Below are 22,547 nucleotides of genomic sequence, written 5' to 3' on the forward strand. Positions count from 1 at the left end.
TTATGCATCACCTTTTCATTGAAGACTACGTCTTTGCTTCTGATGATTTTTCTATTTTCTATATCCCAAAAACGGTAGCCAAAATCATGCTGCCTATAGCCTATAAACGTGCACCTCTTGGACTTCGCATCCAACTTGTTTCTGGCTCTGCATCCATGTGAATATATAAAGTGCAACCGAACACTTTGAGATGTGCAAGGTTCACTTTTTTGTCAGTCCACGTTTTTCCTAGAAGCCCACCATCCAATGGTGCTGAGGGACTTCTATTAATGAGATATCCAGCAGTATTCATAACATCTGCCCAAAACGTCTTAGGCAATCCTGCTTGTAGCCTCATGCTCCTGGCGCGCTTAAGAATGGTCCTGTTAATGCGCTTAGTCACATTGTTCTGCTGCGGTGTCCTTGGAATCGTATTATGATGTTTGATTCCATTTGCTGCACAATACTCCTCAAATCTCTTATCACAGTACTGTCCCCCATTATCTGATTTAAGACATTTTACTGTTTTACCTGTCTCATTTTCTACCATAACTTTCCACTTCTTAAATACATCAAATACATTAGATTTATGCTTTAAGAAATAGACCCACAGTTTTCTACTAGCATCATCAATAAAAGAAACAAAATAACGTGAGCCACCAAGAGATGATACCCGTGCCGGTCCCCACACATTAGTGTGTACAAGATCCAATAGATGCGTCTTTGGAGCGTGTTCTGTTTTCTTGAAACTTACCCTCTTCTGCTTGCCATACACGCAATTCTCTCAGAATTCCAAGTCAATAGACTTCAGCCCTGGTAGCTTCCCTTTTGACAATAGCACTTTCATGATTCATCCCCTTCTCACTCATGTCCCAACCTCTGATGCCATAACTGCCTATCCACTCTAGTTGATGCGACTGTGAGTGAACTATACGATCCTAAAGTCACGTACAAAGTACCTTCCTTCTTGCCTCGAGATATCACCAAGGCATCTTTTGTGATCTTCTAGGAATCACTGGTGAAGGTTGTCATATATCCGGTATCGGCCAACTGCCCCATTGAAATCAAATTCCGTTTCAAACTCGGTACATGTCTGACATCCTTCAATTTCAAAGTCGTTCCGTCTTTCTGATTTATATGAATGCCTCATTTTCCAACAATACTGCACGACTCATCATCACCTAGGTAGACTCTTCCGAAGTCACTTGACACATAATTACGCAGAACTTCCTTACATGAAGTGGCATGAAACGAAGCACTCGAGTCTATGACCCAAGACTCATTCCTCGCATCAAGAGACAAGATCAACGCCTCTGTGTCACTCTTCTCAGATAGATTCACTGAATCCTTTCCGCCTTGAGAGCTTCCTTCTTGTTTCTTATGTGCCATGCAATCACGTTTCATGTGCCTCTTCTTCCCGCAATGCCAACACCCGTCTTTGTATTTCGGTCCCTTGGACTTCTTCCTCGACTTAGAACGTTCGTGTTATTGCCTCCTTTGTTCAACGATCTTCCTCTTCCTTCAACGTTTAGAGCATTCCCTGAATCCCCTGAAACTCCTGATGTCTTTCTTCTAAATTCTTCGCTGAGAATTAGACTGGCCATATCATCGAACTTTAGCTTTGTCGACCCCTAAGAATTGCTCATGACAATCACCAAACCATCCCAACTGTCTGACAAATTGGACAAGATCAATAATGCCCTGACCTCGTCCTCAAAAATAATGCCAACGGATTCCAATTGGCTCGTGACTATATTGAACTCGTTTATATGTTCAGCCACGCTCCCACCATCTGACATCTTTATATGTTGAATAGCTGTTTCATGAGATGAACTTTGTTGGATGCTGATGGTTTTTTATACATCGTAGATAGGGCTTCCATTAATTCTTTTGTGTTTTTCACCTTGGATATATTGAAAGTGATGCTCTTAGACAAAGAGAGTCGGATCGTTCCTAAAGCTTTCCGATCCAATAAAAACCATTCATCATCTGTCATCTTCTCTGTTTCTTTTCTTTTCCTTCTAAAGGAATATAAAGGTCCTTCTGATACAGATAGTCCTCCATCTGCATCTTTCAGAAGGCAAAGTTTGAATAATTAAACTTTTCAATTCTAGTCTTCCCTTCTTCCGTCATCGCTCCCACTTGAACTAAACTAATAGCTCTGATACTAGTTGGTGCGCAGCACGCCAACAATGCTAGTGAACAGAGATATAATCTCTGGTCTCACCCACAAACGTTAAACAGAAAGAAATATAATCTAGAGATAGAATCAAAGCATACCAAATAAATCACAAGACAAGATATACGTGGAAAAACCCCAATAAGGGTGAAAAACCACGGTGCAAAACTTCCACTATGAAGAAAACGAGATTACAAGCAATATACTAACCTTTTCCATTTAGATGTATAGAGAAAACCCTTTGCCCACACTTTAGAATAACTCCCTTAACTCTAGAATAGCCCTAGGGACCCCTATTTATAGTTTAGGCAACTTCCCTTTCGCACCCTTGCGAAACCACCTCAAATTTCCGTGGTCCGCATCAAATCCACAAAACGAATCTGCGTAACCTTGACTGGTTGAGCAGGCTGTTCGATTGGTCGAGCAAGGGCCTCGACCGGTCGAGCACCACGGACCCAAAAAAATCATAACTCGTTGGACTTTGAGTCGAGCCAGCCCTCGACTGGTCGAGTGGGCCACTCGACCGGTCGAGCAGACCACTCGACTGGTCGAGCGGCCCTGTCCAGATGTGGCTCCACATCTCAACACTATACACATTGATCCCTAATCCATTATGGTACATCACCTCTAGCATCATTGTTATCATCAGAGTTGTCTCCTTCTTCGACGTGTACTTCATTGTCTTTGGTTTCTTCATCATCAGTTTGCATTAGTTGTTTATCTACATTTAATGGTTGATCATCTCCTTATATCTCCTCAATCTTGTTTATTTCTTGGCCTTGATTGCTAGTCTGCTACTAGGCCTCATGCTAGTGCTCACCCCTCTTCTCTGCTTTTGAGTTGAAGAACTTTTTCAGGTGCCGATCCAAATGCGACATCTTCTACTTGGGCCCATGTTAGGTCCTTGGCTGCAAAGACTGGGTCTTTTGTCTCTACAAGCCACTCACTCTCTACCTCTAAATCATCTAGGCAGATGGGACCATAGAAACCGGGCTTTTCTCGCCTAGCTTGAAATCGTTCTTGCAGCTTTTGGTTGTACTGGATGAAGACTAGATTATCTAGTTTCTTTTGTGCAAGACGATTCTTTTTTTATTTTTTTATTTTTTATGAGTTTATATAACATTCCAATTGAAAGTGAATTAGTGATAGGCCGGTGTTCGATTACTTTGAAGTTTTAATATTCATATCAAGTCTAAATTCAACATTTGAGGAGTGAATTGAAAAAAATTACCAATTCAAACGTACTACAGTTGCGTTTGCAACTTCTAGAAGAACATGTAAGGCTGAGAATTTTCATGGCCAGCTTCTTTTATGCTAGATCCTTCTTGTTTGGATCCACTCTGTATATTGACCACTAGTTAGTTTTGCAAGTAACAATTAAAGTATATTAGATTCTGTAGATTGTAAGAAATTATTTCTAAGTTAGAGTAACTCGCCAAGGCATTCATACTTGGCAATTTCATAGTTCTATGCTTGATGACTATGTCTCTTAAGAAAATCTGCGCATCCTTTATGTAGAATTCCAGTAGAGCAGAAATCATATCTTATTCATCTTTATTTGGGACCATTCTCTCTGAAACATAAAAAAATCCACCATGTTTTGCTTCTGCCTCACTCCGATCGGCAGAAACGAAGGATATGGCCGGATTAAGGATGTAAGCAGACAAATATAATAGAGTTGGTATTTGGCTCCCTCATCTCTTATCTATAATATCTAATATAGGTCTATAATCACATTCTTTATAATTAAAGTGGTCCATATTTTGTTTATAGCCATCTTCATTACATCATAGATGCAGACCATTAGTGGCTTCTCATTACTGTCAACTAATCTTAACGTACCTACTAAGGGTTCTGATGATTTTATTACTTTTATCACGTGTGTCCAAAACAATTGCAAAAGGTTGGTTTGTTGGACTAACTTCCCTTCGGTCTTCTTTGACCACGGCCCATTATTCCAATCAACCGACACTATAAAGCTTTTAATATTAGTTTTTTTTTTTTTTCATACAACATTTGTAATGTTAAAAAGGCTAGTGTGAATCGAACAACAACTCAACGAAGCAAATTACATCCAATTTGTATTCTCATGTGATGGAGAAGGATATTTTTATACATAAAGACAACTATTCTTCTAGCCCTAGCAATCACTTTAATATATAACCTACATATATCTTTTAACATTAAATCTAAGCACTGTATCGTGCATGGAGTCCAAAATAAACGATGCCTCTTCTCTCTAAGAATATGACCGATAACCACGTAGGAGGTTGTGTTATCCATGATAACTTGTATAGCATATTCTTCTCCTATTTTTTCAACTACACTCTAATAATTTAAATGAATATTAAGTTGTGTGAGAATGGGTTGATGCATTTACAGACTTAAGAAAACAATCCTAGTTGGATAGTTAATGAGGAAGTTAATGACTTTCCGACCGGATATTGGCAAGGTGTACCAAAACGGTTATGTTTCATCTGTAACAGCCGATTCGTATCGATAACGACCATGGTCGCTACGTGATACGGGTTTGAAGTGGGGGTGGGGGAGAAAAATGGAACCGTAATAGCTGTTACGACCTTGTATCGGCCATTACAGCTCCTTGATGGAGAAGGAGACAAAAAAAAAGAAGAAAAAATTACCTCTTCTTCTTCTTTTGCTGCTGTTGCGAGCCTGTTGTGGCTACCGCGGTGGCCAACATCTCTCTCTCTCTCTCTCTATATATATATATATATATATATATTCATTTTCCTTCCTCTTTGGGTGAGAATGAAACGTGGCCATTCCACAACCATGTTTAAGTTTTTTTTTTGTTTTTTTTTTTTAATTTTAAAATATTCTGCTTGGGTTATGATGTTGTGCACTTGCAGTGTTTCGTGGGCCCACCTTGATGTATGTGTTGTATATCCTTGTCGTCCATCGGTTTTTCCAACTCATTTTAGGGGCGCGGTCCCTAAAATGAAGCATATCCAAATCTCAAGTGGTCCACACAATACGCATTGAATGCCCACCATTAAAAACTTCCTAGGGCTCACTGTAGTGTTTATTTGCCATCCGACCTATTGATAAGGTGACACAGACCTAGATGAAGGTAAAGCATAGATAGCAGCTTGATTTAAAACTTTTGTAGTCTCAAGAAGTTTTTAATGGTGGGAATTCAATCGCTACTATGTGGTCCACCTAAGATTTAGATTTGCCTCATTTTTGGGGCTATGCCCTAAAACGAGCTTGCAAAATAGATGACGGCATGGATATGCAAACATACATCAAGGTGGGCCCCACGTTCAGGGCCTCACCCAATAGAGCTTGGATTGTGTAGTGTAGCGCACACCATCGACCTCGATGGTATGTTGACGTGGCAAAGTTTTTATGGGCGCCACCGTGATGTGTTATATTCACAGCGTCCATCCATTCTTCCAGATTTTTTGAGGGCATGAGCCCAAAAAATGAGGCAGATCCAAAGCTCAAGTGGACCACACCACAAAAAATAGTAGGGATTGAACGCCTACCATTGAAAACTTCCCAGGGGCCATTGAACTTTTGGATCAAGCTGATTCTATTTTCCCTTCATCTAGGTCCATGTGACCTTATGAATAGGTTGGATGGCAAATAAAAGTCATGGTGGGCCCTTGGAAGGTTTCAATGGTGGGTGTCATTTTCCCCAATGCTTTCTGTGGTGTGGTCCACTTCAGCTTGGATTTGCCTCATTTTTGTGCTCATGCCCTAAAATTATATGGCAAAAAGGATGGACGGTGTGGGATATAACAAATACATCATGGTGGGGGCCCACAAAACTTTGCCACGTCAACACACCACCGTGGTCGGTGGTGTATGCTACACTACACAATTGACTCCCACCTAATTTGGGCCCTAAAAAAATTGTACATGAGGCATGTATTAACTCAAAATTAACCGATTAAATTATGAGACTATTATTGCTAAGTCACAAGCCCAAAATCAAATTGTTTGAATGATTTTAACCGTTAATTTGTGGACACTTATTTTTTAAAATAGGACCATTTGATATTTTCATTCTTCATTGTCCAATAAATGTCCACCGATCCATTAGTGGGATAAGTGCCAATAGATTCGAGGCTGATTTGGGACATTGAGTGGTCTGCCAAATCGGTAGCACTATACATACGAATTTAATTTAAATTTTTTCTTAAGATTTATTGGGTGAAATGATATCAAAAATTTAAATATAGAAATTACACGATAAGACAAAAGTATATGTAGTTTGTAATGTGAGTCGCGAGGTGTGTAATGCACTCACACTGTAAATAATAGTAAAACCTGCAAATATGAGATGTTTTGGCATTAATTCATTCTAATAAATTTATAATTGATATTACATAATTAGAAAATTAAATTTAGAAGGTTCGCAGTCAATCCCAGGTTGTCAGGTTCATAAATTCTCCAAACACTCCTATATAGGATTCTCACCAAAGAGTGGACCATTACACCACCATAAACATGTTTAAAACAAAAATGAATATATATTTGGAATATTTACATATATATATATATATTTGGATTTTCTGAATATTTTTTCCAGAATTTTTCGAGAAAAAAATTCAATTGATACATCCGTTATGCCGATACTCCGTGTTGGTAACAGTGGTGACTGTAATGCAGGACACATGATTTAATGCTAGCATGCAATGTGGAGATTATGAAAGAGTCCATAAAGTAATTCAATTAATAAAAGATGCTAATCCACCAAGTAATTAAGAGTAAGCAATAGGAAATAAAATTTGATTTAACCTAAATCACATGCCCGCATGCTAAGAAATCACATAAATCAATTAAAACTAAGCCCGATGGAAGGATATAACTTCCAATTTAGCATAGGCACGTTCCACACTTAAGGGACATATTTGTAGGTTTTATGATTACGATTAGGAAGGGAAAAATCTGAAATTTGGAAAATTAGGGTTCATGGGAATTGGAGATTTTGGAAATAGGGTTTTTAGAAATTGGGGATCTAGGGTTATGGATGGGAAATCAATGGGTTTTGATGGGGGAAGCAAGGGGAAATCAAAGGATTGAGTGATTGTTTATACGGTCAACCTAGGGTTTTTTGGGTCCTCAATGGTTGATTTTGGTTGGGGTTGAAGTTGTATGATTGAAAATTGAAGAAAAAGATGATTTGGATGGTCTTGGATAGGAAGGGAAGAAGAGAGACGAAGATTTTTTTAGTTTTTTTTTTTTTTTTTTGGAAAATACCTCTTTTAGATAGAAAAAAAGAGAGAAAGAAGATGATAGATGGAAGCCTTACACCTCCGTTGAATGGGGAATAGAATCACACCACACCCAAGCTCCAAATCGCATGGAGTATTCTTCAAATCACATGAAGAAGAGAAAATACAAAGCTTTTTTTTTTTCAAAATAATGGCATTAGGGTTTCACACACCCATCTTTGTCTTTTATAGTCTCAAAAAAGACATTTTACAAAAAGATGTTCTCAGATTAGATTCTCAACATAAAGACACTTAATAAATTAAAAGTTGTTCCTAACTCCCTAATGTCAACACAAATATAAGCTATGCCAAAAATAATGAAGCATGTAAATAATCTAAACAACTATTTCGTGGCCCATGGGGGTCCACGATTAAGATGTCCAATGATGATGATCCAACGGTCCAATATGTCCATCAAGCTCTTATATGCATCCCACGTGCATATTCGCAGTGTGGGGTTTTCCAAGATGCACGAACATGCACGTGGGTTCTTCAATGTGGCTAGGGATATGAATTGGGTCAAGTGGGTCCCATGTAATGGCCGTCTAACCATAAGGAGATTGACTCAGCCCTCCTCCTCTGGTATGGTGCTTGAATGTCCTCATCAGACTGTTTTAGCCACTGTTACCGATATGGAATACCTTCTCCATTGGTCCATCCATTGGCCATTAATACGCATCCATTGATTTTCCAACCTACTTCGTATTTGGCGATAAAGTCTATAGTAAATTCAACATCATTGTTTAGGCAAGTTTCCCTCACTTCATGATACTAATGAGGCTTAAGTCCAGGTCCAAGTTGCCTAGACCATGTGCTGTCATAAAAATCAGTGTAATAGTAACCAAAATGAGTTCATATCAGCTACAAAAGAAATCTCAATTCATTTGGTTTTTCTCATGCAAATAGACCCTATATCAGTGCTTTCTTTTAATATTTAGTAGATTCGAGATGTTGGTCAGCTGAGTTTAATGTTTCTAAGTTTTTATTTATTTGTTTATTTATTTATTCTTTATGGAGTCACATGGATGCACAAGTAACATTTACAAAGACACTCTTAGGTTTCTTTGCCTTAATGAAACCAACTTGGGTATTTGATGTGCTTGAAGCTTGCATCCATTTCTTGTCCATAAACTTCTTTTTGGTGCGGGATCATATTGGTCCAACTTACAAGTTGTTGAACGATCACACATGGTCGGGCTGGTCATTATTTAAATGACTCTTCTTTATCTTCTTGTCTGTATGTGTAGGTGAGTGCATGCTGCATTCATGTGTATGTGCTTTGCTATGCTGCATTGATGATGAATGAAGACTTCTATTCTGTGAAATTCGTACTATTTTGCATCACACAGATTTCTTTGTAAACAAGTATACCGCTCTACCCTTTGAAACACACACACACACACACACACACACACACACACACACAGGAAAATGGAAAGCAAAAGAAAAAGAAGCTGATTGCTCAAAGTCTATGGTACAGTATGCATATCAATATCATGTTCTTACTTTCTCTTTTGTGCGGCGACTTTGGATTAATTTCTTAGGAGAAGCATTGATGTAATGTTTGAATTCTATGATGAATAAACCAGTCTCTGAATCAAGGAAATTGGATATTATGAGGTCATTTCTTATAAACTACTGTTCCTTTGTAATGTGTACAGGCTCTTGTGAGCCCATTCCTGGTGGATGATTTGATAGATGATGTGGATGAATGCAATCGTAATGACTCCCTCGGTAAGGAGCCCTCCTTTGGTACTGTATGCAGAGTTTGTATTCCGTCATCATTTTAAATTGGCCATATTTATTGCAGGGGACCTACATCCAAATATTGGTTTTGATCAGGGCAGTGAGTTTAGTGGTTTTGACCGTCTTAAAGTGCTTGATCCAGTTGCAGCCAACAGGATCCATCCAAATGATCACAGAAAAGTAAGGAATTTTGGAGATTTTATTTCATCCATATTTATCTCTTTCTAATAAGAAAATTGGCTGATCCTGTTTTAGTAGGTTTTGCAGAATTGCTCTCTAACATGCAGTGTTTTGAATAGTGGTAGCATGATGCGTAGCGCTCAGCCCTCTATAGCGTGTAGCATAAATACGTAGCGTGTAGCGTAAGCTACATGATACTTTTATTGTTTAATTTAAAAATAGGACAAATATAATAAATAGTGGAAAAAAGGAAAAAAATATAAAAATGCCTAAAAGATCATTCATTTGATCAATTATAAGCATGTTTAAACAAGTTATTAGTTATCATGTATCAAAACCCAATCCACATGTATAAACCAAATCAGATAATTATCACATCAACAACTTTCTAAGCAAACCACTTTAATTAATAATGTCTAATTGAAACCACAAGTTACAATTATGAAAAGAAATAAAAATCCCATAGCCATAGGTTAAAAGTATCAAGTACAATACAAGTGTCGCATTCATCAACATTAGATACAAAGAAAACATGAAAAAAATAATAGTAAAAAAATACATTGTAGCGTACGCTATGCGCTACGTAGCTGTAGTGCACACTACGCGCCCTGTAGCGTACGCTACAGGGGATTCACGCTATTTAGGACACTATGTAGCGCTACAGTCACGCTACGCCATGTAGCATATGCTACCGCTACGCTGCGGGCACTATTTGAAACACTGCTAGTATGGTATATTGGGTTAATGAGCAGGTTATTGCAAGCAAGTAATTAGATGTGTATTATCAATATGATAATGAGATGTAACTTCAAAATTGAAATGATTGTTTATACTACATTTTTTTTTTCCAGTCTCCTAAATAAGCTTGTTGAGTAATAGGTATTTGTGTAATCTGGATTAATGTCGTCAGATGGTAACTGGAAACTGTAGAAATAACTTGATTACATGTTATCTATGATATTTATGATGGGAGTTTAAAAATCAGCAATGTGTTTGCTGCAGGTAAATCATTACCTTACTTTGTATGCAAGCTCTGGTGTCCTCCCTAGCAAACTTTTTCAAGGAAAGGCTTCAGAGGTTTGTGCTCCTTGTTAGTTACGATGACTGGATTATGTATTTAGAGCTTTGCTAAGCTCACACGTGCATATAAGGTAGCTCAAGTACACATCACACATATGCCAGCATTTCACATAGGTGCAAGATCCAAGCAATCATCAGATTGGTACCACTATGTAGATGCTCTGGACCAAGAATAAGTTGGTCCACTAGGCCATTTTTACGAAACAAATGTACAGCTGACAAAAACTTGGCTGAAGTTTTCTCATCCTTTCAGTTTTTTTATGTGCCTACCTGCTGAATGGATTGAGAGTATGGAAAAAGGCATGGTTCACAACCTCCTTCCCCTCCTAGGATTTTTGTTATTTTAATCCTTATTTCCTTACGGCACCTATGGCACAGGCATTGTTGTCATATGCGATCACATAAATGCTTATGGCATCACATATGCCATTTTGGACCAATGGAGTGCATAAGCCATGGTGGTATATGTGGTTATTGTGCCGTTGGGACTTACACAATCGCATAGAGAAGAATGTGACTGCATAAGCCATAATTATGTGATTATGTCATCACATACACAGTATGTGATGGCATAAGCTCCCAAAGGTTAAGATTTTTTTTTTTTTTTTTTTTTTTTGCTTCATTTTCTCTCACATTTTTGTGTATAGATAGGCACTCCCACCCCCTATTTTCACAACCTTCTCTCTCTGTCTCTCTCTCTCACACACACACACACACTCTCTCTCTCTCTCTCTCTCTCTCTCTCTCTCTCTCATACTCTCATCTCTCAATCTCTCTAGTCTTGTCTTTTAACTCTCTTACTCTCTCTCACACACTGTTACTCTCAATTTTTTTTTCTTCTTAAAATGACATCAATAAGGATTTTATTTGGTGGCCATTCAAACATCCTGCCAGATAATTTGTTTTCTCATTTTTCAAATCTTGAGAAAGCTCAAAAACCTGAATACCCAGACTCTTTTCTAATGCAATACTATGCCAAATACGGGATTCCATGGATTCTTCGATGGAAATATGAGGTTTTACTCTCTGAATATCAAAATGCCAAAGTGTTATTCCAATCCACGTACATCAAGTGGTGGAATAAATTTGATGGCTCCATTGTTCTAGAAGCAACAAAGAAGCAGCTTTCTTCTAAAAAATTGTCAAAATCTTTCAAAGAAGCTATCATTGCCTCTCCACCTAATGAAACAACCAAATTGAAGCAAGAACTGATTGCACTAAAAGCTGCATTCATTGCCTTCCAAGATCAAGTGTCCAGCCTTCAAGGATCAACTTATGTGGAATCTGAAGAATCTTCAACGGCTGCCCTTGATATTGATCTTCATCCAGATGACCAAGAAGTGTTCTTCTGAAATCTTTAGAAATCCAAGATGCGATTTTTTTCAAATTCAAGCCAAAATGAAGCCAAATACATACTTGAAGCCAAATGCAAGCACCGACAGTCGAAGCCGAAGCCAAGCTGTCTCCGCTACCTGCCAAAAGTCACGACATCAAAAATCTCCAAAAAGTCTACTGTAGCGAATCTACTGTAGAAGCACGCCAAATCACTGTAGCACTTTTACTATTCACTTTCCAGAATAGTAAAACCATACGGTGCCAAATCCAGTTACTGTGCGCCCACAGTTTCTTTCCCCCTGTTTTGTAAATCCACTTTGTAATAGTTCCGTTAAGAACTCTATATAAGGAGTTTTGCTTTCTTGTTGTAGGCAGGAATTCGAATAGCGAATTCAATGTTTAGTCCTAGAGAGTGCTTGAATAGCAAGCAATTGTGAGCTTTATCTTTTTTCTGTTTTTCTTGCTTTCGTTTTTGTGTGACACTGCTGGCCTACTAAATAATACTTTAAATTTGGAGAAGATTTCTTGCTTCGATAAATTGATTTTTTACTTGTTCAATTTCAGAGTCTGTAACAATATCAGATTCTGAATCGCTTCTTTCATTATCAGATTCAGAGGTAGAATCTAGTTGAATATTTTGGAGTTGATTGTTTATTTTAGAAGATTCTTGAAATTCTTGAGAAAGAACATTGACAGAAGGATTTTTTGCTTTCTCAAGTTTTTTGGCTAATTCAGATATAAAGTCTGAACGTGAATTTGGATTTGGAAATGTTGGCTTGGCAGCTTCTTTGGGCAAAAAGAAAGCAAAAGTCTTTCTTTGCTCTATCGGATATGAAGAAGATGATGAAGAAGATGCTGGAGAGTGGTATTTTATTCAAATTCATTTGTTCTCCAAGAGTATGAAGAAACGTATTAGTATAGTTGTTTTGTTCAACTATTGGAGCTAGATCTTTTGGAGTCACTAGTCTATCTGCATGAAACTTTTCTCCTATTTTGATGGGAGATGCAATAGTACCAGATATTTTAATTGATTGGAATGGAGGAAGGGTTTGGCTTAGTTGATTCCCTAATTGAGATTCTCATTTTCGTGTGAGATTTTGAAGCATAAGGATTTCTTTTGAGGTATTTGGAATATTTTCATTATTTAGTTTAAACCATGTAAAGAAAGGAATTGTTTCTTTCACTGTTTCCATGTGAAGATACCATTTTTCTTTAAGATCCTTTTTAACTAATTCAGGTATATTTTTAAAATACCATTTAGTTAAAGGATGTCTTTGGAAGTCTTGCTTTAGATATGCAGTATCTATAGCAAATGATTTTGGGAGGTTAGATTCAGCGGAAATGACATTTACACTTGGTATAAAATCACTTTCCGTAGGATTATATTCATCCTCTTGGTATAGAGGACTAAAAACATGAGTAGGAATAGTTTTTGGGATAAAATTTTGCTTTGGAGAAGTATTTTGGGAAGAAGTACAAGGTTCTTTAGAATATTTGGAAAAGAGAATATCGACAGAACCATCATTATTTATTTGTATAATTTCTGGTTCAGTAGTTTCTTTTGGAAGTTTTTCATGGGCATCTTCAATATGCCATTTAGCAATATTGATTTCATCCCATTTGATTCTTTTGGGAACCACTATATTATGGTTAAGATTTGTCATAAAAAGAGTGGTTAAACCTTTAACCCTGTCTTCATAGGCTGTCCCTGAAGCATTTGTTTTCATTAATTTATAATATATACGATATGTTATCGTAATATTTTCACTTCCTGGTAGCATATTGAATCCTTGGGTATAGATTCCTAATCTTAGAAATCTTGATAAATGCTTATCTGTTAAAGATACAACATAATTTGGGATGCATATAAAATATGCAGGTCCATCGGTAAGGGTTGCTTCAACCATTCCAATTAAGGAATCATTAAATGCAAGGTGTCTTTTATCTCTTAAAGTCACCAGGCAAGAAATCTGTAAACCCAATCGAGTTAATGGTTTTACAGCAACTTGAACAAACCCTAAATGAAGGTAATTGTATTTGGAAGAACTTTGGATTATTTCTCTAACGGAGAGTAGAGACAAATCTTCATTTTGGTGAGATATAGGAATTGTTTGTTCTACAGTTTTGATGATGAAGTTTGATTTAAGTGACTCATCATTTTGGAAAGATCCTTCAATATATATCTCATTGGTAGGAACTTGTGGTAAATTCCAATTTTGGAGTGATTGTTCGATATCTGAGTATCGAATTTCTTCAAGATTTTTAATAGACATCGTCTCAGCAAAGGCTGTCTTGCCAATGCTAGTAGATTCTATTGTTTTGCTTGTTTTTGCAGATTCTGAATCAAAATTACTTTGGGTAGAAAACCATTTGGTTATTTTGGATTTTAAACTTTTGGAAGGGGTAATAGTATTTTGGCTAATAGAAGCAGAACTATTAGATCTATCTAATTTTGTATATTTGGCAGATCTTTCTGAAAGAGATTTTCTTCCTGATTCCATATTTTAACTTTTAATTAAAAGAGTGGCTTGTCAATAATAGAATTCCCTTAAACAGTCTTACGCACAACTGACTAATGACTAGAGGGTATTACGACAAGGAAGCCTCGAACCTCTTTTAACTTGAAGCTAAATATAAAATGAGGGATAGATCTATTCTAAAAAGATTCAACAAATAAGAAATTATACTAGTAAATGCAACTTAAACAGCAAATTTTATATATAAAAAATCAAAATACAAATACAACTGCTTACAAGATTGGCTCTGATACCACTTTTGCCAGGATCCTCTTGCCAGCAGTGTCATACAAAAACGAAAGCAAGAAAAACAGAAAAAAGAGAAAGCTTAGAGAAAGCTCACAATTGCTTGCTATTCAAGCACTCTCTAGGACTAAACATTGAATTCGCTATTCGAATTCCTGCCTACAACAAGAAAGCAAAACTCCTTATATAGAGTTCTTAACAGAACTATTACAAAGTGGATTTACAAAACAGGGGGAAAGAAACTGTGGGCGCACAGTAACTGGATTTGACACTGTATGGTTTTACTATTCTGGAAAGTAAACAGTAAAAGTGCTACAGTGATTTGGCGTGCTTCTACAGTAGATTCGCTACAGTAGACTTTTTGGAGATTTTTGATGTCGTGACTTTTGGCAGGTAGCGGAGACAGCTTAGCTTCGGCTTCGACTGTCGGTGCTTGCATTTGGCTTCAATTATGTATTTGGCTTCATTTTGGCTTGAATTTGAAAGAAATCGCATCTTGGATTTCTAAAGATTTCAGAAGAACACTTCTTGGTCATCTGGATGAAGATGAATATCAGGGGCAGCCGTTGAATATTCTTCAGATTCCACATAAGTTGATCCTTGACGGCTGGACACTTGATCTTGGAAGGCAATGAATGCAGCTTTTAGTGCAGTCAGTTCTTGCTTCAATTTGGCTGTTTCATTAGGTGGAGAGGCAATGATAGCTTCTTTGAAAGATTTTGGCAATTTTTTGGAAGAAGGCTGCTTCTTTGTTGCTTCTAGAACAATGGAGCAATCAAATTTATTCCACCACTTGATGTACGTCAATTTGGCTGTTTCATTAGGTGGAGAGGCAATGATAGCTTCTTTGAAAGATTTTGGCAATTTTTTGGAAGAAGGCTGCTTCTTTGTTGCTTCTAGAACAATGGAGCAATCAAATTTATTCCACCACTTGATGTACGTGGATTGGAATAACACTTTGGCATTTTGATATTCAGAGGGTAAAACCTCATATTTCCATCGAAGAATCCATGGAATCCCGTATTTGGCATAGTATTGCATTAGAAAAGAGTCTGGGTATTCAGGTTTTTGAGCTTTCTCAAGATTTGAGAAATGAGAAAAATTATCTGGCAGGATGTTTGAATGGCTACCAAATAAAATCCACCATTGAGTATAAAACCATGATGGAATAGATTTGGTATATGGTCTTGAAAAGTTTAAAAACCATGAATGGCTATTTTCAGAATTTTGGATTAGAAGAGCATATTTCCATGCTACCATATAATCCCAATATGAAAATGAATGAGATTTTCCATCAGGACTATGAATATTTTGGTATTGGGAAAGAGAATTTCCCCATTCTGTTTGGAGAATGATGTTGATTTTCATTTTCGAAAATGAAATTTCTTTTTGGTTTTGATTAGTGCGATGCTCAAAAATTGCACTTTTGGTTTGGATCAGAATAGCTTCATAGAAGTTTCTGGAGAAATTTGGTTGTCTTGGATGAAAATGATTATTTGGAAGGAAGAGTTTTGGAATGAGAAGTTCTTCTGGAAGTTTGGAGAATTCGGGTTCTAGGGTTAATACCCTATGTTTTCCTTTTGGTTTGTATTCTTCTGGATTTTGGGTATTTGGTACGAACGCTGTTTTTGGTGGAGCTTGGATCGTTTGGAATGGATCTTTTGGGACAATTTGGCTTGAAGGTTTTTTTTGTTCTCCAATCTGGAGAGGAGTCTGGAGAAGAGGAAAGAAGGAATTCTTGATTTCGAGTTCCATTATTTCTTTTCCCTTGTTTTTGGATTTTTGTGGCATTTTTGAATGTATGGGGTAAATCTCGATTCAGTTTTCCCTGTAAAAATTCGCGAGATAAAAAATCAGGCAAAGAATTCTTTTTTCCCGGGATAAACTCGATATCAAAATAAAAAATTGATAAAATAGCTTGCCATCTTGCAAATATTTGTTTTGAAGCTAGGTTTTTCACATCCTTTTTCAAAACTTCATTGGCTGCTTGGCAATCTACGCGAAGAATAAATTTTTGGTTTAAAATGTCGCTTTGGAATTTTTGGATACAAGAAACTATTGACAAAATTTCCTTTTTAATAGTAGAATAATTTTGTTGAGTTGGATTCCAAGTCCCAGAAGTAAAACAAACAAGTTGTTCTTTATCTTTTGGATCTTTTTGTAAAAGAATGCCGCCATAACCAATGTCTGAAGCATCAGTTTGGATGATTTTTGGAAAATCAGGGTTTGAAAGATTGAGACAAAGAAGATGTTTGACTTTTAATTTGATGTTTTTGAGAGCATTTGTATGGTCTTCGGACCAAATAGCTTTTGGTTTTTTGGTTAAGAGATTTTGTAAAAGAGCTCTATCTTTGGCTAAATCTTTATAAAATTCAGATATATAATTTAAACATCCAAGAAATCTTTGGAGTTGTTTTTTGTCAGTAATTTTGTCAGGAAATTTATCTGCAAAATCAATGACTCTTTGGATTGGCCTGATTGTATTTTTAGAGATTTTGAATCCTAGAAATTGAATCTCTGTTTGAAAGAGCTTAATCTTTCTTAAAGAAAGAACAAGACCATTTCTCTCTATAACAGATTTAAAGATTTCTAAGTGTTTCCAATGTTGATTTATATTTTGGGAATAGATGAGTAAGTCATCTATGTATGAGAGAATGAAATCTTTATAAGGATGAAAGATATCATTCATAATTTTTTTGAATTCAGAAGGAACATTTTTTAGACCAAAAGGCATTACAGTCCATTCGAAATGTCCGAAGGGAACAGTAAATGCTGTTTTTTATCTATCTCTAGGATGAATTTGTATTTGCCAAAATCCTGATTTGAGATCAAATTTTGAAAACAGATTGGCTTTATGCAACCTATTTAATAAGTCTTTTTTATTTGGAATTGGATATCTGATTGTTTTTAAAACTTGATTCAAAGGTTTATAATTTATAACAAGCCTAGGAGCACCTCTTTCAATCTCAGGAGCTTTTTCTACATAAAAAGCGGCACAACTCCATTGGAATTTTGAGGGAGTTATGAGACCTTTTTGAAGAAGAGAATTGATTTCTTCATCACAGAGTTTAAGAAGCCGTGCATCCATTTGGGAAGGGCGAGCTTTTGTAGGAATATGATTTTCATTAAAGTTCTCTATATATGGTAGAGTGACTAAATGAGTTTTTCGATGCCAAAAGGCATTTGGGACATCAGAACAAAGATGTTCTAATGTTTTCTGGAATTTTGATAATTGGCTTTGGAAATTTGGATGTAGAAGTTGTTTTTGGATTTGAAGATGGGAAATTTCATTTCTTAAGAAATGAATCTGGGTCTCCTTATTGGAAACACAATTAACAACTTCAGATATTAAACCATGTTGAGGTGGTTTAATGAATTTAAAGAATAAATCTATTGAATTTATTTTTGTTTGGATTCCTTTACTGGTGGTCGTAAAGGGCTGTATTTTCAGAATGAAATGAGTACCAAGAATGACATCTTGTTGGAGGTTTTTAACAATAATGAAGGTGAGTGGAATACACACTCAATTTTTGCAAATATGAACATTTGGTAATTTATATTCAATATGAGATTCTTGGCTATTAGCAGTATAGATTGTGTAATTTGTCTTTTCACAATATTGAGTAGGAATTAATCCTTCTCTAAGACAATTCACATCTGCCCCAGTATCTATTAAGGCAATTACTTCTTTTTGGAAATTTAGATTTGTGATGGTAATGGGAGTATACCATTTTTGGAATTGATAAATAGTCAAGGTATTGACAATATTCGGATTAATATAATTTTCAATTTGACCATTCGAATAGCGAATTCAATGTTTAGTCCTAGAGAGTGCTTGAATAGCAAGCAATTGTGAGCTTTCTTTTTTTCTGTTTTTCTTGCTTTCGTTTTTGTGTGACACTGCTGGCAAGAGGATCCTGGCAAAAGTGGTATTAGAGCCAATCTTGTAAGCAGTTGTATTTGTATTTTGGTTTTTTATATGTAAAATTTGCTTTTTAAGTTGCATTTACTAGTATAATTTCTTATTTGTTGAATCTTTTTAGAATAGATCTATCCCTCATTTTATATTTAGCTTCATGTTAAAAGAGGTTCGAGGCTTCCTTGTTGTAATACCCTCTAGTCATTAGCCAGTTGTGGGTAAGACTGTTTAAGGGAATTCTATTATTGACAAGCCACTCTTTTAATTAAAAGTTAAAATATGGAATCGGGAAGAAAATCTCTTTCAGAAAGGTCTGCCAAATATACAAAATTAGATAGATCTAATAGTTCTGCTTCTATTAGCCAAAATACTATTACCCCTTCCAAAAGTTTAAAATCCAAAATAACCAAATGGTTTTCTACCCAAAGTAATTTTGATTCAGAATCTGTAAAAACAAGCAAAACAATAGAATCTACTAGCATTGGCAAGACAGCCTTTGCTGAGACGATGTCTATTAAAAATCTTGAAGAAATTCGATACTCAGATATCGAACAATCACTCTAAAATTGGAATTTACCACAAGTTCCTACGAATGAGATATATATTGAAGGATCTTTCCAAAATGATGAGTCACTTGAATCAGACTTCATCATCAAAACTGTAGAACAAACAATTCCTATATCTCACCAAAATGAAGATTTGTCTCTACTCTCTGTTAGAGAAATAATCCAAAATTCTTCCAAATACAATTACCTTCATTTAGGGTTTGTTCAAGTTGCTGTAAAACCATTAACTCGATTGGATTTACAGACTTCTTGCCTGGTGACTTTAAGAGATAAAAGACACCTTGCATTTAATGATTCCTTAATTGGAATGGTTGAAGCAACCCTTACCGATGGACCTGCATATTTTATATGCATCCCAAATTATGTTGTATCTTTAACAGATAAGCATTTATCAAGATTTCTAAGATTAGGAATCTATACCCAAAGATTCAATATGCTATCAGGAAGTGAAAATATTACGATAACATATCGTATATATTATAAATTAATGAAAACAAATGCTCCAGGGATAGCCTATGAAGACAGGGTTAAATGTTTAACCACTCTTTTTATGACAAATCTTAACCATAATATAGTGGTTCCCAAAAGAATCAAATAGGATGAAATCAATATTGATAAATGGCATATTGAAGATGCCCATGAAAAACTTCCAAAAGAAACTACTGAACCAGAAATTATACAAATAAATAATGATGGTTCTGTCGATATTTTCTTTTCCAAATATTCTAAAGAACCTTGTACTTCTTCCCAAAATACTTCTTCTCCAAAGCAAAATTTTATCCCAAAAACTATCCCTACTCATGTTTTTAGTCCTCAATACCAAGAGGATGAATATAATTCTACGGAAAGTGATTTTATACCAAGTGTAAATGTCATTTCCGCTGAATCTAACCTCCCAAAATCATTTGCTATAGATACTGTATATCTAAAACAAGATTTCCAAAGACATCCTTTAACTAAATTGTACTTTAAAAATATACCTGAATTAGTTAAAAAGGATCTTAAAGAAAAATGGTATCTTCACATGGAAACAGTGAAAGAAACAATTCCTTTCTTTACATGGTTTAAACTAAATAATGAAAATATTCCAAATACTTCAAAAGAAATCCTTATGCTTCAAAATCTCACACGAAAATGGGAATCTCAATCAGGGAATCAACTAAGCCAAACCCTTCCTCCATTCCAATCAATTAAAATATCTGGTACTATTGCATCTCCCATCAAAATAGGAGAAAAGTTTCATGCAGATAGACCAGTGACTCCAAAAGATCTAGCTCCAATAGTTGAACAAAATAACTATACTAATACGTTTCTTCATACTCTTGGAGAACAAATGAATTTGAATAAAATACCATTCTCTCCAGCATCTTCTTCATCATCTTCTTCTTCATATCCGATAGAGCAAAGAAAGACTTTTGCTTTCTTTTTGCCCAAAGAAGCTGCCAAGCCAGCATTTCCAAATCCAAATTCACGTTCAGACTTTATATCTGAATTAGCCAAAGAACTTGAGAAAGCAAAAAATCCTTCTGTCAATGTTCTTTCTCAAGAATTTCAAGAATCTTCTAAAATAAACAATCAACTCCAAAATATTCAACTAGATTCTACCTCTGAATCTGATAATGAAAGAAGCGATTCAGAATCTGATACTGTTACAGACTCTGAAATTGAACAAGTAAAAAATCAATTTATCGAAGCAAGAAATCTTCCCCAAATTCAAAGTATTATTAAACCTACTAAACAATATTACCAAAGGCCTACTCCTGTTGATCTTCAGATAGAAGAACAACAAACATTCTCTAGACTCCATTTTGATGGAAACCATCTTTATGAATGGAATCTAGATGGTATGACTGAATACCAAATTCTTCAACTCTGCAACCAAATGCTAATTTACCAAAATGCATGTTTAATATACCATCATACAATTGCCAATATCGCCAGTGCTATTACGCAAGGTTTCACTGGCCAATTATATGGATGGTGGAATTCCTTTCTTTCTCAAAATCAAAGAGATGAAATTCTTTCTGCAGTAAAAATGGATGCCCAAGGAAATCCAATCCTTGATGATAAAGGAAATCCAATTGATGACCAAGTCATTAGTCTCCTTGTCAATATAATCCAACATTTTGTAGGATCTACAGATGATGTTTCTGAGAAAAACAAAGAACAATTAATGAATCTTAGGTGTAAAACCCTAACTGATTTCCGTTGGTATAAAGATGTTTTTCTCTCCAAATTATACAAAATTACTTCCTGTAATGATGTTATATGGAAAGAAAAATTTATCTTAGGTCTTCCTCCTTTGTTCTTAGAAAAGGTAAAAGCTAAACTAAAAGACTTAAATTTCAGTATATTAAATTATAACTGGTTTACTTTTGGTGAATTAATTCAAACAATTTGCCAAGTCGGTTTAGGAATTTGTACCGAAATGAAACTCCAAAAGCAATTAAAGAGAGAACAATCTAATGGCCGAAAAGAATTAGGTACGTTTTGTTACCAATTCGGTTATGATCCCATTATTTCTCCCTCTACTCGAAAACATTTTAAATCAAAAGTCAAATATCCTCCTAAACATATTAAGAGAAGAAATAGAGATAATTTTCCAAAAACCTTCTCAAAACCAAAACCCAAGTATTCAAAACCAAGGAGAAATCCTTCTTCTTTCAAATGTTATAAATGTGGCCTTCCTGGTCATTATGCTAATAAATGCTTTAAGAATACTCCAAAGCGTAGACTCAGGGAAATTGCGGCTGATCTCCCCTCTGATTCTCCTGAAAAAGATAAGAATCAGCCATGTAAATGCAAATTCTCTGAAGAAGAATTGAATTATTCTTCTTCTACTTCTTCCAAACTAAAAGTCATGGTTATCACTGCCAAAGATCAATTGATTCTTGAACTTATTAATCAAGTCCAAGATCCTGATGAAAAAACAAAATATATTAAACAAGCCCTTGATCAAGCTTTAACAACAGAAGTAAATAAAGAAAATTCTCGAGAAAAATCAATGCCTTTCCAACAAATTGTTGCCAATACATCTATGTATGATGTATATCGGCGCCTTCAAAACCATCGTAACATTTCCCTCACTCAGATTAATTTGCAAGATCTTTATAAGGAAGTAAATATCTTTAAAAAAGAAGTTTCTATTCTCAGAAAGCAAATAGAAATCTTGCAATCTCTTTCTCATATATATATATATATATATCACATTTTTTAGTACATGCACTCATTTGAGTAGTTGTTAGTTGACTTGTTTTAGTCAAACATCCTAATAAAACTATAAAAAATTCCCTAGACTTGCAGTCCTTTTTCATAAATTTCACACACACACACACACACACACAAAACATTTTCCCTTGAAATTTCTGGTTTTTTACTTAAAAAAAAGTTTGGGGGATGTGCCATCGCACATATGATTATGCCAACGCATAAGCACACAACTTACCCTTGGGTCAAATGGGATTGATTATGCCATTTGGCAACATTGGGCATGGGACACCAAGATTTTCTGGATGAAGTCCTATGGAAAATTCAAAGGGTCTGAAGCCCACGGTGCGA

At 35.7% G+C, this 22,547-nt stretch overlaps 1 protein-coding gene across 4 annotated transcripts in view; it reads left to right on the forward strand.

Annotated features, from left to right (window-relative positions):
• LOC131234456 (tRNA dimethylallyltransferase 2) overlaps window positions 1-22,547 on the forward strand; it is a 40,427-nt gene that overhangs the window by 14,008 nt on the left and 3,872 nt on the right. For 3 of the 4 annotated variants that reach the window (XR_009165715.1, XM_058231350.1, XM_058231347.1), the window contains exons 5-7: window positions 9,063-9,135; window positions 9,212-9,327; window positions 10,330-10,404. Coding sequence is in view for 3 of the 4 variants with exons in the window: in XM_058231350.1 (XP_058087333.1) it covers window positions 9,063-9,135; window positions 9,212-9,327; window positions 10,330-10,404 (264 nt within the window). In the remaining variant the exon portion in view is untranslated. The remainder of the gene's footprint in view (window positions 1-9,062; window positions 9,136-9,211; window positions 9,328-10,329; window positions 10,405-22,547) is intronic. The other variant, XM_058231348.1, reaches the window with a different exon arrangement.

This window comes from Magnolia sinica, chromosome 19 (genome assembly GCF_029962835.1).
Source record: "Magnolia sinica isolate HGM2019 chromosome 19, MsV1, whole genome shotgun sequence".
Lineage (NCBI taxonomy): Eukaryota > Viridiplantae > Streptophyta > Magnoliopsida > Magnoliales > Magnoliaceae > Magnolia > Magnolia sinica.